Source organism: Orycteropus afer, unplaced genomic scaffold (genome assembly GCF_000298275.1).
Source record: "Orycteropus afer afer isolate SDZICR_OR568_19922 unplaced genomic scaffold, OryAfe1.0 scaffold00153, whole genome shotgun sequence".
Taxonomy (NCBI): domain Eukaryota; kingdom Metazoa; phylum Chordata; class Mammalia; order Tubulidentata; family Orycteropodidae; genus Orycteropus; species Orycteropus afer.
The window spans coordinates 1,664,110-1,680,968 of record NW_006921740.1 but is presented as its reverse complement, the minus strand read 5'-3'; the positions used below and the strand labels follow the sequence as shown (position 1 = coordinate 1,680,968).

General features: G+C 46.7%; 1 protein-coding gene across 1 annotated transcript in view; it reads right to left on the bottom strand.

Moving 5' to 3' along the window:
* PDGFRA (platelet derived growth factor receptor alpha) overlaps positions 1 to 5,520 on the bottom strand; it is a 45,663-nt gene extending 40,143 nt beyond the window's left edge. Inside the window, exons 1-3 of the mRNA XM_007946206.2 lie at positions 5,472 to 5,520; positions 3,432 to 3,749; positions 248 to 508 (exon numbers count right to left, since the gene is read on the bottom strand). Of these exons, the coding sequence (XP_007944397.1) occupies positions 248 to 508; positions 3,432 to 3,749; positions 5,472 to 5,520 (628 nt within the window). The remainder of the gene's footprint in view (positions 1 to 247; positions 509 to 3,431; positions 3,750 to 5,471) is intronic.
* Between the last annotated feature and the right edge of the window lie 11,339 nt (positions 5,521 to 16,859).

Below are 16,859 nucleotides of genomic sequence, written 5' to 3'. Positions count from 1 at the left end.
GTATTTTGAAGTCAACTGATGAAAAATGAAATCTTACAAAGGTAAGAAAGCTTTTTTGCTTTTAGTAATTTCAAGCAGTATTACCATGGCCCCAAAGGTCAGCCTAACATTGTATAGTAAAGGCAGGGTTCTAAATCTCCAAGTGGAAATTCAAAATCTCCATCACCAGTGATTAAGGTCTTATTAATGCTACATGCATCTGATGTTTTTGCCTTTTGCTCTTAAAGGAGGGAGAGGGGACAAGCACCTTTTAAAGCATAGACGTTAAAAGGGATGGTCTGGAAAGTCTTCCCTTTGATGGTGGCCTCACAGATATAGGGCCCTCCAGTGAACGTTCCGTTAAAGCCCTGTTTGCTGTCATACGAGGCATGAATCACCTCACCACCACTGCGCAAGGTTACTGCAGTCTCTGGGTCAGTTGTACGGCAGGGTATGAGGGCAGAGTCATCCTCCTCCGCGATGACTAAATAATCCGTCCCTCCCGGAGGTACGAAGGCTACATCTGGATCTGTAGTTTAAAAAAAAAAAAAAATAGACATTAATTTTATCTTTACATATATATACAAAAAAAAAACACATTTGATTGGCATTAATCTTCGGAAGGAAGGTTGGGCAATACTACTTCCGTAGTGATACTGCCTCGGAAACCCAAGGAGGGGTCGCTGGGAGTCGGGGCCGACTCGACGGCACACAACAACAACAACAACAACAATCTTAGTAGGTGGAAATTGTAACTTTACCTACATATACAGAGGTCTCCCCACTGACTTTCATCATCATAACAGCTAGAAGATGATTTAAAGCATGAATAATTCAAGATTGCCTGAATCTTAATTTAAAAAGAAAAAATTGATGATAAATTGGAATACTAGACAGGAATTCAAATCAGAATCTAAACAACAATTAAAAAAATGAACAATAAGATAATACAGTTCAATAGCCCAAGATAGAAGAGAAAAATTTCATAATTAAAAAATTATGAAAGACTTGGGAAAATTTTTATCACTTACAACCAAAAAACCAAACCCACTGCCATCAAGTTGATTCCAACTCATAGCAAGCCCATAAGACAAAGCAGAACTGTCCCATACAGTTTCCAAAGCTGTAAATCTTCACGGAAGCAGACTACCTCATCTTTCTCCCATAAGGTGGCTGGTGGGTTTGAACCACCGACCTTTTGGATGGCAGCCCAATGCTTTAACAACTGAACCACCAGAGCTCCTTCATATCAGTATTATTGAAAGCAGTACAGTAATCAAGGAGATGGGTGAAACAATAGCCACAACAATGGACTAAAATATCAAAGATCACAAATATGGAGCAGGGCCGGCAACATTTAATTCCATTACACATAAGCTGGCCATGAGTCGGAGTCAACTTGATGGCAACTAACAACAACAACAGTGTAGAAATATATCTTTTAAAAACTAATTAGGTTTATAATTCCATATGCTGCGGATTCTCTTTCCAAAAGAAAAGTGGCGACTTAATCTACTGTGGTCAGAAATACTGCCAGCCTCAAGAATCAGTTTCAGAAAGGGCCCCTTACTCTCCAGAATTACAAATAAAAAGACCTCTGTCTAACTCCAATGCAGGCTACCTGGGTAGTGTTTGTGCTGGGGGTAGGGAGAATGAGAAGAATTTTTGTACAATCTTAAGCAGATTAAAACGATAGGATGCATGTACTTTTACAAGGTCGTGTTCCCACTGTTCTCTTCATTTAGAGGCTTTGGTTGAAGGAACATAAGTGTGGCATTTAGGTGTATATGAAGCTGAGGTGACATCCACCCCTGTGAAACAAAACTTGGACTGTTAGGAAGATACATCTGCATAACAGTATCATAAAATAATGGAAGATTTCCAGATTCTTGAGATGCCCAGTTATCTTGTTGCTGTTGTTGCTTTGTTTGCTGTTGAGACAGCCCCTAACTCATAGCAGCTCTGTGCACAACGGGATCAGACCAGTGTGATCCACAAGGTTTTCACTGGCTCATTTTTTGGAAGTAGATGAAGGAGGCAATTTTAAAAAATCTTGAACAGTCAGAAAGGTAGGGAAACAGATATCACAAGAGTGTTTTACTCAGAAATCCTACTTCCTTAACAGGAGTCTCTATCTCTACCGAAAGAAGTATGGTAACAAACTTGCAATGGATTCCTCCTCATTTTCTCTCATAGGCCTTTTCCCTAATAAGTCCTTTGCATGTTTAATACCAGAGTCCCTGCAGGGGCAAACGGTTGTGCTGACCTAAAGGCTGGAAGTCTAAGTCCACCTAGGAGGGCCTCGGAGAAAAGGGCCTGGCATTCTACTTCTGAAAACGCAGCCACTGACAACCCCGTGGAGCACAGTCCTACTCTGACAAACGAGGAATAACTACTAGTTGAAATCAACTCAATAGCAAGGGGCGAACTGCTTCTGCTTAATCCTATCGTGTTCCTTGCTTCTCAGGGGACACAGGATATCATCATTACATGGGCAATTTTTCTCCAAATTTTCATCAAAAAGAAGAAAAACAAATGCCTTCCAATTCATCAACAGTAAACATATATTTGTACTGAATCTAAAATACAGCTATAATGCTTATAAAAAACAACTACAATGAACTATAAGCTATTCCAAAACTCAAACCCACTGCCGAAGAGTCAATTCCAACTCACAGAGACCCCCATTGGGTTTCTGAGGCAGTAAATCTTTACGAAAGTAGATTGCCCCACCTTCCTTCTGCAGAATAACTAGTGGGTTTGAACTGCTGACCTTCTGATTAGCAGCCAAATGCTTTATCCACTGTACCACCAGAGCTCCTTTATTCCAAGACAGAGCCTACCTAATTATTTTTTGCATGCTTGACACTCAGAGACACAAGACTGTGTGCTTGACACACAGTAAATAGTTGGTGAACTTGACTGAACGGAATAGAAATTAGTATATTTCAGATTTTTTTCATAATATCCATGCCGAGGGACATGGCAGAATAAGAATGGGTTTCGAAACTTAATACACAGCTCTGAGATGTTAACAATAAACATTTTTTGGTAACGAGATTACAAAGGACCTTTATTTAATTTTGTGTGCTCTCCTGTGTTTCCCAACTCTTCTACAACAAACATTTGTCAGGGAGACAGCATGGAAAACAGGAGTGAATGGGAGGGAAGGACACAGGGAAGAGATAACTATGGAAGGGAAGTGGGAAAAGAGCTGTTACACTGTGGAGAATTGCACTCAATGTCATGAAACAAAATGTATACGAACTGCTGTACAGAAAATGAATTTGCTCCATAAACTTTCACCCAAATCATAATAAAATTTTTTAAATAAGTAAAATAACAATTAAAAAAATAAACATTTATTTTTATACTTAAAAAAACCTTAATACAGTTAACACAAGAGACAGGACAGCACGATGCACACTCGGTCCCAGGGCCCCTCCACTCACCTGGCACATAGATATAAATGTGCCTGCCCACGACCTCACTGTCTTCCATCTGACTGTGGTTGTAATAGCAAGTGTACATTCCTGTGTGGGCTGCGGAGGCACCAGCCACTTCCAGCACTGTCACAAAAAGGCCACTGTTGTTTTCTTCATTTTGGATTTCTACGTTGAGGTTCTCGTCTTCAGAAATGGGGTACTTCCAGCTCACTTCACTCTCCCCAAAGCATCTCAGAGAAAAGGACGAATTCAGCTGCACAACCTTTTCATTCTCATTTGGAAGGATGGAGGGTAATGAAAGCTGGCACAGTATGAGGCCCGGCCCTGTGAAAGGAAACATGCTCTGAATAGGATACGGCCAGAAGGGACAGTGTCATCCAGAGAACCCAGAGGAGCGACAGAAGCAGCTTATGTGAACAATGGCCATGTCTATGCAAAAATCCGTTAGTCTGGATGCCCATGAAAGGCCCCCCATTATAACAGCCACTGCATCTGCTGAGAGCCACAAAAGCTCCAGCCCCTCACCCCAAAGCCACCCCAGAGTCACTCCTCCAGACACTCCAATGGACAGAGGATGTCTAACTCCAATTCCATATTTCACACTCTTATGTACAACCATAAAATACCCCAAGATGGCACAGGCTCGAGCACATACAGGTGCTTTATTGTCCACACTCGCTGCAGAGGATTCCCATAGTGAAAAATGGGACGAGAACTGGGGCAGGCAGGCTGACCGAACAAAGCACAAGGCGGGTCTGTGCTCGAGAACAACACCTCCTCTGCTTCTCGCGACACTCTGCACGGCTTCTCTCTTTCATCAGTTCCAGACACCAAAGCACGATCATGTGGATTTTCATTCAAAAACGAAGAGTATTTTTGATTTTTGAAAATAAAGAAAACTTAGGGTGAAAAGTTCATCTTAGAACCGAAAATTTCAGTCTCGCTTCCTCTGCCTGTGAAACTGATTCAAGAGATATTATGGCTCACTTCGTAGTTAGGAGCTCTGGTGGTGCCATGGTTAAAGCGTTTGGCTGCCAAACCAGTGGCTCAAACCCACCAGCTGCTCCATGGGAGAAAGATGAGAAAGGTTTGCAAAAACCTTTATGGAAACCCTATGGGGCTGTTTACTCTGTCCTGTAGGAACACTCTGAGTCAGGATCGACTGATGGCAGTGAGTTTGGTTTGGTTTGGTTTGGTTTTGGGTAATTATTAGTTAGTTAATGGTCTCTAGTTTCCCTTAGAGCCTGATGTGAGGTCATGCCTGCTGCTTGTTAAAACCGGAATTATAAGTACATGTGGGTCACCTGGCATGCTGTAGATGGGGTAGGTATAGTTAGGGAGTTTAGAATTACTATCTTGTTGATCTTGTTCAAATCCACTCTAGCCATACAGATAGGACCTAAAGACAGTAACAAGCTAAGCTACCTTCTCAGACTTAAAAGGCACTGCTTTCATGCTGAATGTCTGTAACACATAAATATCTACATGAAAATTAAAAAATTCCAATAAAGATTGAGCTCCAATGGCATCCTGCTGGTGGGAAAGAGTTAATAAGCTTCCCTGTGAGTCAAACATCCATCTGTCAATTAGCTGCTAAGGGAAAGGGTTGCTCTGAGATTGTCAAGCAATTTAAGCATCTTCTGCTTAAGATAGGTACGGTTTCCTGAGCTGGACCTTTCTATTATTTACTTCCCTTGTACATTTGTGAATTCATCTGATCCACCTCTCCTGGAAACCCATGGGCTGGGGAAAGGAAGAGAGTTATGGGAGACGGTGGACTATTACTACTAACAACGTTTCAGTGTCAGGAATGTACACACATTAAAACTGCCCCAGGAGGGCATTCTTGTGAAAACGGAATTAGTGCAGTACAGCTAAAGGGATAGAAAGTTAGTGGTCATTCTGGATAACAGTCTAGAATTTTCTGCTTCTCTTCTCTCTTTTCAACTGTCTACACAGAATACAGGTAATATACCACAGAGCTCAGAACTTAGAAAGCAAGTGCTCCCCTAGGACAAAGCATTCAGAAAGGGCTGGGATTCATACCTGTGAGGAGACAGCCAAGGAGGAGGAGTGCCCACTGGGGATTCCCCATAGCTCTGGAACTCTGAAAAAGTCAAACAGATACAGCATTAGCCAATAAAAAAACCAATGAGCTTAGTTCTCTGTGCTTTGCATTATGGGAAGTATTAACAGCATCAGTTTAATCAAGAACATCCTGGTTTAAGATGTATGGCTAAAAGAGAAAGATGCTTGGGAATGGATGAGGGTAATAGTTCAGCGATATGATGAACATAGTTAATGTCACTCAACTGTACAGGTGAGACTGTTGAAATGGCAAATGTTTTGTTACCTATATATTTACCACAATAAAATTCAAAACAAAGCAATGAGATGCCTAAGAAATAATCAGATCACCTGATGGAGCCCAAGATCATGACAGGAGTCAGCTGAATCTGAGAACCCTTTGTGATTGCATGTGGCTTTCAAATTCTAAAAAGTACATGTCTACTGTCCTGGAAGGTGTCCAAGAAGACAGGAGAGCTGTTCCTTTAAATCATTTAATTAAGAATGAGAAACTCAAAGAAATAAACATATGTATTGTCTCAACTTTCACATGAAAGCTGTTTTCAATCAAAAAGGGCTGTCACTTGTATCGTGTTTCACCACATAAAGAGGTTATATCCTCTACAGTCATTGAACAGTTGCTTTGGCTGGAGCAAATGTCTTCACATTTAAGAGCCACTCAGATCTAGAGTTGTTCCCACTTTCCAACATCACTTACACAATGACTTGGTGGTGCGGGTGGTGTAAACAGTTTGTGCTGGACTACTAACCCAACAGTTGGTGGTTCAAGCCCACTCAGTGGTACCAAAGAAGAGTGGCCTGGCCATCTCCTTCCAAAAAGATTACAGCCAAGAAAACCTTATAGTGCAGTTTTACTCTGCCACATGGGGTCACCATGAGTTGTAATCAACTCCATGGCAACAGGTTTGGTTTTTTCGTTTTTTTGTGATACAGAGGCACATACCAGGCCTGGACCTGTACCCTGTGCCCTGGTTATCATAGGGCTGCTGATTCACAACTGAGCTAAATGAGGCATGGAAAATCGCAGGCACAGGCATGAAAGGAAGAGCCATAAAGAAAGCAAAGGAGAGGAAATAGGAGAGAAAAATGTGACTAAATTCCTGTGTTGGGGGGAATGAAGCAGACAACAGGAGAAACTGTAGCTTCTAAGGAAACTGATGACACATTTTCTTGTTAAGGTGATAATACCTGAAGAAAGCAAGTTCTCTGACCAACAAAATCTGAGGAATGAAAAAGGAGAGTTGAGAGAGACTGAAATTGAATCAAACATAACCAGAGAAAGAAGTGGGCAGCCAGGAAGGAAAGGAGCAGAAAAGGAAATTATGGGGAAGAAGTGAAAGAGGGGCTCACGTTGTCCGAACAGTAAAACAACTGCAGGGTCTGTTCCAGGAACTTTCTGGAAAGGTGCATTTCTGTGCACTTTCTGTGCTCATGCACACCTCCCACTCACCATTAGTTTTCATTCCCCTCCAATTCTCACATGAAATCCTTGATAGCAGAGACGGGGGAAGATAGATGCCATGCCATATGAGATCTCCAAAAAAGCAAGAAACAGAAGCTAAAAAGAGACAAGGACCTTCCCCCAGAGCCAACAGAGAAAGCAAGCCTTCCCCTAGAGCTGGAACCCTGAATCCAGACTTCTGGCCTGCTAGAAACTAACAAATCTGTCCTGGAAGAAGTGCAGCCAGAATGCTCCTTGCAAGCAAGAATGGTCAGACTTCGTCTCACCTACTTTGGTCATATTGTCAGAAGGGACCGCTCCCTGGAGAAAGATATCATGCTTAGTAAAGTGGAGGGTCAGTGAGAGGAAGGCCCTCAACTAGAGGGATTGATACAGTGGCTGCAGCAATGGGCTCAAGTATAGCAAGGACTGTGAGGCTGGCACAGGACTGGGCAGCGTTTCATTCAGTTGTACATAAGGTCACTCAGAGCCAACTCAACAACACCTAACAATGACAACAGCAGCCCCCTAAACTGTGAGAAAACAAATATGCTTGTTAAAGCCACCCACTTGTGGTATTTGTTACAGCAGACACTGTTTATGCATGATTCCTGAGCAAACTGTCTGAAAAAGAAAAGGAGAAATTCAATGTATGCCTGTGCTTAGACCTTGTTTTGGTTTTGTTTTTTCTGCCAATTTCTGTTGTTGAGGATAAAGCAGATGAGAGCCTCAGTATCATTTCTGGTGATGCCTGATATACATTTTTGCTTTAAGGTGGGCTGCTGGCAGGACTCAGATTTCTGTTTCATTGAGTTCCTTTGGGGAAATGGAGGAAGGAGAGAGAGAGGTAGAGTGCTGGTGGAATGTTGTAACGGTGAGTTTATTTGGGACAAAGAAGTGATGCTGTGTTCTCTGCAAAGGGCAGAATGAGAAACCAGTATTTACTGAGCCAAAGTGCATGCCTTACGACATAGATATTATTTGATTTTAGCAAATGGCACAGAGAGGTTAAGCAAATTACCCAAAGTCACACAGCTGGTGGCAGAGGCAGGATTTTAACGCAAACTCTGTTTGATGCAAAAGCCATGCTCTTTCCACTTCACCATAAGGTCTCACTCAAGAGAAGATCAGTTGCAGCCTTGTCATACTCTCCCCCAACTATTTCCTAATGCAAATGGGGATCCTGCTTCCCCTCTCAGACTTGCCGCAGAGGGGAAGAACAGCTGAAGTAAACCAACCAAATGCACTGCCATGGAGTAGATTCTGATGCACAGCAACCCTCATTGGGTTTCAGAGGGGATAAATCTTTCCCGAAGTAGCTTACCCCATCGAGTTCCATGGAGAGGCTGGTGGGTTTGAACCACCAACCTTCTGGTTAGCAGTCAAATGCCTTAGGCACTGAGCTACCAGAGTTCCTTGCAATTGCAGTAGTATAACCCACATGCAGTTCCTATAGTGCTGGCTGCCTGGTAGTTTCTGAGGGGCCTGGCCTGTGCCCAAGGGATGCAGGATTTCCATCCCAGAGCTGCCTGGCCAGCCTGATTTACTGCAATTAGCAGTGAGGCTCGTGTGCTTGTGAGTGTAAATATCAGCCTCCCTCTGATAATCCATTTAGCCAACTTCAAAGGAGCCCTCCAGAGCCAGCCCGATGCCTTGGGTTTTATCACATTTATATCCTGTATTTTGTTGCAGGCCTTGCCAATGATGCATCTTTAAAGCATTCCCCAGCTTAAAAGAGGCACTCGCGGCGCAGGCTCTGTGGAACGTTCTGCCTGACCAGGCCCCGCCAGATTTCCTTCTGTGCATCCAGATACGCTGGACCGGCTGCCAGTGAGGATTATTTTACTGACATACAAAGTGGGCAATGAAAACAGGGCCTCCGCACAAGTGATAATGATGCGAACGCTGAGAATCAACATGTGTTTGCTGAAGATTTCCAATTCCCAGTCCCGATAACAGGAGTTCCCTGGCTGCAAACCAGGGCCTATTTGTGAAGCTTTGTGTCATGACTCCTCCTAACGCACACAATTTCTTCAAGAATAATTGCAGAGCATTTGCCCCACAGGGAGGTTATAGGAAAACAACGGGAGAGGAGGAGGCCTCCTGCTCCTATTGGCCCTGTAGTAGGCATCTCTGGGGGTCGCCCCTGCTTTCATGTTCTGAGAGTCGACTCTCATCCTTCATCAGCCACCCTGTTCTGGGGCTCCTCCATAAGTCAGATGTGCAAATATAAGTGATGGGGGTTACAGATCCAGAGGGCCAAGGCACCGTGACAGTCACCAAGGACAGATCACTTTGCAGGAAGGAACAAGGGGTTTCAGCAAAAGCTTTTTTCCAGTGCTGGTGGTACAACATGCAGAACGTAAGGAGAACATCACTGAGTTGGCCCTATTTAAAAAGGCTGAAATAGCAGGTGCTTTGTTATATATATTTTATCAGAAGTTTTTTAAAAAATCTCTTTGAAATTAAAACAATCGGTATTATTTCTCTCACGTCACCTTCTCCCAATCCTCTAGAATCGGCATTCTAGAAGCATTTGCCACAAGTCAGAGAAACCAGCACAGAAGAGAGAGTGCTTGTCATGTTTGCTCTCAGTCAGGGAACTTGGGGTCGTGCCCCTGTTCTCTGTATTCATTCCTTCTCTTGGAAGATACAACGGAAATTGCATTGGACCAGGTAGGTTCTGGCCCTAGTGTCAGGGATTTCATTTACTTCGTTCCACAATCAACACCTACGGAAGCAGCAGTCAAGAAATCAGATACCCTATTGCAAGGGAGAAATGTGCTGCAAAAGACCTCTTTAGTGTTAAGAAGCAAAGACATCACTTTGAACACTAAGGTGCACATAACCCAAGCCATGGTGTTTTCAATCACCTCATATGCATGTGAACACTGGACAATGAATAAGAAGGTGGAAGAGTTAGGTGGAAGAGTTGATGCTTTTGAATTGTGTTGGTGAAGAATATTGATAATAGCATGGACTGCCAAAAGAACGAACAAATCTGTCCTGGAAGAAGTGCAGCCGGGATGCTCCTGGGAAGCGAGAATGGCCAGATGTCGTCTCACCTATTTTGGTCATGTTGTAAGAAGGGACCATTCCCTGGAGAAGGATGTCATGCTTGGTAAAGTAGGGGTCAACCAAAAAGGGAAGACCCTCAATGAGATGGATTGGCACAGTGGCTGTATTGATGGGCTCAAGCATAGCAAGGATTGTGAGGATGGGCCAGGACCAGGCAGTGTTTTGTTCTGTTGTACACAGGGTTGCTATGAGTCAGAGCCCACTTGACAGCACCTGACAACAACAGGTTCTGGTCCCAGATCTGACACATACACAATCCATCTGTCTGACTCTCAGTATCATCTTCTATAAATCTGGACTACTGATACTGACTTGCTTGCTTAAGGTTCCTGGGTGGTTCAGTTTGTGCTCGACTACCAACCTAAGGTCGGTGGTTCAAGCCCATTCAGTGGCACTAAGCAAGCAAGCCCTGGCAATCTGCTTCCATTAAGATTACAGCCGAGAAAGCCCTACACAGAACTTCACCTCTGTAATTCATGGGGTCAGCATCACTCAGAAGCAACTGAACAGTAACAGGTTTGCTTGGTTTTTTTTTTTTTTTTTCATTTTTTGGTTTTTACTAGCTTGCCTTACTGGGTTATTGTAAGGATTAAATTACATATGTTAATGAAAGCGCTTTGGAAGCTGCAGTTACTGATGATAATATTAAAATATTTTTGCAGACTGTTTTAGACGGGAGGGGTATCAGATGAGAGGGATGTCAACTTCCCTTTACTGGGCAAGTGAGGCCCCAGAGGACACACTATTTGCTCTCCATTGCCTCCCTAGTAGAAGTTAGATCTGAACCCTGCCCCAAGCCAGTAGTCTACTCCTACCTACGTCCTTGCTACCTCCAGCCTGGGGACAGTGGAGGTTCGGTGAGAGAATTCAACTTCCATGCAGGAGCCCCAGAGTTGATTCTTGGCCAGTGCACCTCAAGCACAGCCACCACCTGTCTGTCAGGTAAGGCTTATGTGTTGCTATGATGCCCAACGGGCTTCAGGAGCTTCTAGACTAAGATGCATTAGGAAGAAAGGCCTGGCAATCTACTTCTGAAAATTACCCAATGAAAACCTCATGGACCATAACAGTCTGATCTGCAACCAGTCGTGAAGATGACACAGGACCAGGCAGTATCTCCTTCCCTTGTGCGGTTGCTAGGAGTGGGGAGCTGACTCTACAGCAGCTAACAACATCACACAGAGTAACAAATATTTGCAGTTACTAGTCTTCTTTGTCTTTAACTTGTTGCCATCTTGCCATCTGCAAACACAAGTGAAGAGCCATTGAGTGTGACTCTTTAACCAAAGACAACATGCTCTCCTCAAAAGTAAACAGTGAGCTAGCAACGCAAGGACGCTGCTGCTTCCAGAAGATGTAAGGGCACGGCATTCGCATAAAGCCAGATTGGCAGCTTCCAGATCACCAACTGCACATGCGTCTCTCTGCAGAGCTGTTGCATATGGAATTTTCACCCCACCCTGGCATGATTAAAGGCCACTGGAGACTCACAACCCCAAAAGCCACTGATGACTTCAAGATTCAGATTTCCAAGGTTCTGTTAATTTCAGCTCTCCTGAGTTAATTCTAACTGTGAAAATTACATAGCTTGTCTTTTCTCTGCAACAGAGAAAATGTTCTACTCCATTTCAGATCTTCAGCCCAAGCAATCCAAGTGCAAGCCTACATTGGCCACAACTTCTTCCTATTTTCCCCAGAGGGTGTCTACCAGGATCTCTGCACCCAGCCAGGGTCGGTTGTTGTTTTGCTCTCCCTGAGCACCACAAGACATTCCAGTGGATGGGGGCTGGGACATTTTTACATGGGAGCATTTTATGGGACAATCTAAGCTCATAAACCTTTCTCCTCTCTCTGCACCACATATTTAACCACAGGAGACAACAGTGACACTTCCTTTTGACTGTCACCCAACTTGTGTGATGAACGGGAAAATCGACAATTGTAGAAGTAGCAGCTTTGGCCTCAAAGTGACCAAGCCTCCTCCCCCACCACCATTACACACACACATACACACACACACACAGGGTCTCCCTGTTCATAAACAGAATGCAAACACCTACCTACTTTCCACAGAGGTCAGTTCTGAGAATAAGAAGTTTTATGAAAGCACTTTGTGCATTATTTATATAGAAAGGATTAACAAGTAGAGCAAAAAACTACACAAAAGTCCATCCAATGATTCTTGCAGCTTCCTAAGAAAGCGGCCATCGTTTTTCACTTGGTCCAACCATGGGGAAAAATGCATCCTCCAGATGCCACTACTGTCTTAGAAGCTAAGTGAAGCGCATTCCCACAGTGGGTCATTGCAGTTCCTGAAGATGACCAGCAGATGGAAGTGTTGGTCCAAGGACGTGTATAGGGGGTTCACTGCAAGGCATGCTGTGTTAAAATGTCCCAAATCTTAACTTTCCATCTTTTCCTATCTTAGTTTGTGCTTTTAAGTTTTGTTAACTCAGTTCAAAGCCCACGGAGTAGCAACAGGAAAATGCTACCAAAAAGGCCTAAAATTGACATTTAAGAAACAACTATTGGTCTCTACCAGTATGGAGCAAAAGAGAATGAAGAAATAAAAGGCTCAAAGAAGAAACTAGTCCAGGAGATCACAGTCCACATCAACCACAGCCTCTTCTAACCTGAGACCAAAAGAACTAGATGGTGCCCAGCTACCACTATCTACCATTTTGACCAGGGTCCTGAATAGAATGGAAGAAAAATGTAGAACAAAATTCAAATTCCTAAAGAAGGCCAAACTTACTGGACCTATAGTGACTAGAGGAACCCCAGACTATTATTGCACAAAGATCACCTTTGAACTTGGAATGGAATGGACCTATTTCTGCAGGTCACCTTTCAGCCAAATAATAGATTGGCTTATAAAATAAAAGGTAATACCTGTGAGTAATGTGCTCCCTTAAACATTAACGATATGAGACCTAATGGTCAATATTTACCCAGAAGCACAGGGGAGAAGGAAAGGGAAGGGAAGGGAAGCTAGGTCAATTGAAACAGAAAAACAGAATGGAAATAATGATGACATATTGCAAAAACTGTCACCAACTGCACAGAACAATCTGTATAAAATTTGTTAAAGGGGAACCTAATTTGATATGTAAACTTTTACTTGTTGTTGTTAGGTGCCCTGGAGTAGGCTGCGACTCACAGAGACCTTTATGTACAAAACAAGAGAATAGCTGGGCAACAAGGTCTGATATACTGCCAAAGGATGATCCCCTCAGGTTGGAAGGCACTCCAAATACGACTGGGGTAAAGCAGCCTCCTCAAGAGTCTGTCTTAACGACGTGTATGGGGTGAAGTTTCTGGACCTTCATTTGCTGGTGAGGCATGCCTCAGAACAGGAAGAAACAGCTGCAAGCATTCATTAATAATGGGAACATGGAATGTACGACTGTGAATCTAGGAAACCTTTACCTAAAACACAGTAACACAATATTAAAAGAAAATGCCTACATCTCCTTGAGGCCTCAGCAGAATTCAGTGAGGGAATGGCATTCTCAGTGAGGCATCATCATCACTCCAAGGAGGTCCACGAAGGCAGCCGGCCTCTGGGAGCCAGGAAAACAACGCAGAAAACAGCTGCCTGCCTAAGCCCGCAAAGGTGCGGCAGGAAAAGCCACTAGAGAGGAGGTGGGGTTATTAAGGTTTTGTTTCCCCACATCAGAGATTAAGCACACTCGGGGAAGGGAGACAGGCGGGTGCGAAGAGGCCACATGGGCCGCGCTACCCAATCTGTTCGCACGCAATTGTCAACCCTCATAAACCCGCCCGGCGGGGGACGCGACGACCACGCAGCCCCGGAACCGCAGACTGATTGGAAACGACTGTTCTCGTTGCACAATAACGCAGGGTCGTAAAACAAACAGCAACAGGCCGCCTGCGCGGCAGGGGAATTTCTGAAGGGCTTGAAAACAAAAGTCGACAACTGTTCCCGCAAAGCGTCCAGAATCCTTTTATTCTCCACCTTCCTACGCTTCTTCCACATTTCATTATAATGACACCCCCACTTTCATCCCCACACCCCAAGCCCTCAGCCCTCTCTCGTCCACCCAACGCCTGCCTGAGCCACACACATGCCTCACGTAGGGGAAAAGGTGACCCAGGTTATTCGTTCTGAACCCCCTTGAGCCCAGGCAGCGTCGAGCTCCAACGCAGGAGCGGTGGCGCCGACCGCCCGGGGCTGGCTGCAAGCTGACCGCGGCTCGGGAACACGCTAGAGGGCGTCGCAGCCCCACGAATCTTAACCCCGCTCGCCCGCCCGCCGCTCGGGCTCCGGGTCCCCGACAGCGCAGCTGGAACCACAGCTCGCAAACCTTCGCCGAGAGGTTCTGCCCTACCACCGTCCTGCACCGACATCCCCTGGCCCTCGGCCCCGCTACACTCACACCAACACGGCGTGGGTAGCTAGCTACCCCTCCACGCCGGCGGCACCGGGTTTACTGGCGACGTCCGCTCCCTGTTCCTTGGTCCTGCCCGCCGCGTTCCTGGCCTCAGCGCTGCGGTGACGGTCCAGCCCCAAGCAAGACGCTTGGCGTTTGCATTGTTTTCTTCCGAGACCTGAGGAGGGGCCGGACTGGGTGGAGGGAGAGAGGCCGGGAGTGGACAGGGGCGTTTAGAATTACAGCCGTGCGCCAGCGCCTCCTATTGGCCCGAATGACGCAAGGCCGGGGCTGGGGCTCCCGGGGAAGCCAGAGGCTGCGCCCTCAGCGGCTTTTAACAGTCCGGCCTTCTCTAGTGCTGCCACTTCGCTCGACGCTTGTCCTTGCAGCGCTGGATTGAACTTTTCTCTCTGCTTTTGCCGGTGTACGGGGTTTGAGATGGGAAGCAGGGAAGAAAGCGCTTCAAGCCCACTATTCGCTTTATGCTCTCTCCCTTCTACAATCTACTTTTCCTACCTTCGCTGGCTTGGCATTGAGTGAAAAACAAAAGGAAACGCCGCCGAGCCACTGCTGCAAAGGCACCGGCAGAGACGGACTGGAGCGCAATCGGGAGCAGTTATCCTGGAACTCTGCGCTCCCTGTTTTAGGTAGAGCCAAGGAGACCCCTTCCCCGACGGCTGGTGCCAAGTGCTGACCCTGCCGGGGACGCTAAGAGCCGCACCTTTCAGTCCTCTAACCAATGTTTTAGCTTTTTATCCAGAATCTCTACTTTCCACCAGCGATATTTAAACCTGGTCGCAGCTCCCAAGAGGCCAGAGCAGCTCCCAGGAGGCCACAAGGAGTCCCGCCCGCCAGGGTCTGCAGGAAGGCGCTAGCCACCACGTCCCCAGAACGCGTCCCGGCGCGGAGCGCCGCCCACGTCCCGTCCCCAGGAGGCGCAAAACCCGCCCGCCTCGGCGCCAGACGCTTTTGCAGCTGGAAGGCCCGGCCCATTGCCCCTCCCCCGTCACCCCTCCCCAGTCCGCGCCGGGGGAGGAAAGCGGCCCTAGTCCTAGAGCCAGGAGCCACGGTTTTGCACCCGCTCCCTCTCAGTCTGAGGTCTAGAGATAAAGCCGAGGCACCAGGGTTCATTCTCCGCGCCCATTACTACCTCCTCTCCGCACACCAGGCCTAAAATGTAGCTGCACTTGAGTCAAACCAAAAACAGGACTGTACAAGAGCCTCCAAGCATCGACTAGACACCAAGTCAAATGAGTCTAGTCCGCCACACAAACACCCACACTCCTGCTTGTCGGGAAGTAAGGAAGGGCCTCTCACCCTGAAGACTGGGGAAAAGGAGGAGGCCAAAGGAGGGAGAAGGGAAGTATGCAATGCAACAGCGCCAGGGTATGTGTCGGTTAGATATGGGAGGATGTGAAAACCAGACCCCTGCCCCGTAGCGGGTGAGGTGCACACGCTCGGGCGCGCCTCCCCCCCCCCTCCTGCGGACCCCGGGGCTCCCCAAACCCTCCTAGAGTGTTGGTCCCCGAGCGGTGCGTCTGAGGACAGTGGTGCGCCTTTTCCCTAGGTGCCTCCGCTGCTCCAAAAAGCTGCTTAGTTAGTTCTGATCGGGAGCGACCGAGGCGAGGCGAGTTGGTCCAAAACGTTGAGCAATTCGGCCACAGAGCCAAAAAAGCTATTTCCCATGCAGCCCAGCCCAAGGCTTTTCCAAGTAACTGAGCCGGTCGCGGAGCGATCGGGACCTGATAGGGGGCCATCCACGCTCCCTCCCTAGCCCGCGTTTGCCTCCCACCTTTGGAGATGAAGTAAACGGTAGGTTCTTCCAGGCTCTCTTTCTGTAAATCTTTAGTCTTGGCCGGGTTGGGGGAAATGAAGTGTGGGACTCGCGCTCCGGCTGGAGAGACCGGCAGTGGACAAACAGCACTTTCTTCCCAGCTGAGACTCAGAACCAGGCCAACTAGTAGCTCCCGCACACCTAGCTGGGCCTCCCAGACTCCTAGCTCCCTCGAGCAGCCGTACGCTGACCCTCTGTCTGTCTGAGCTGGTCAAGACCCTTTCCGAACACAGCCGCTGAGCCCAGTTGTTTCGGAGCCAAGTGGACGCCGCCCGCTCCCCTGGCGCTGCTGGAGAAGTTACTCTCCCAAGTAAAAGTCGATTTCCAAGGGGAATAGACGGTGGAGGAAGGAGGGGCACGAGGCTGTGAAGGGGGCAAGGAGGCAAGCGCGAAGAGACCTAGAAAGACGACTGAAGAGGGTGAAAGCTAAGCAGGGCGCGCGCGCTGGCGGCGAGTGCCACGCATCCGGCGCGGAGAGCAGCACTGGGAACAGGGGGCGCGCTCCAGGGCTCAAGTTCCCGGAGGGAGAGAGAGAGCGGTTCGCCTCCCACCTTTCTGTCCTACCTGGAACCAGGTTTTTCCTTTCCGAGTTGTCCCTA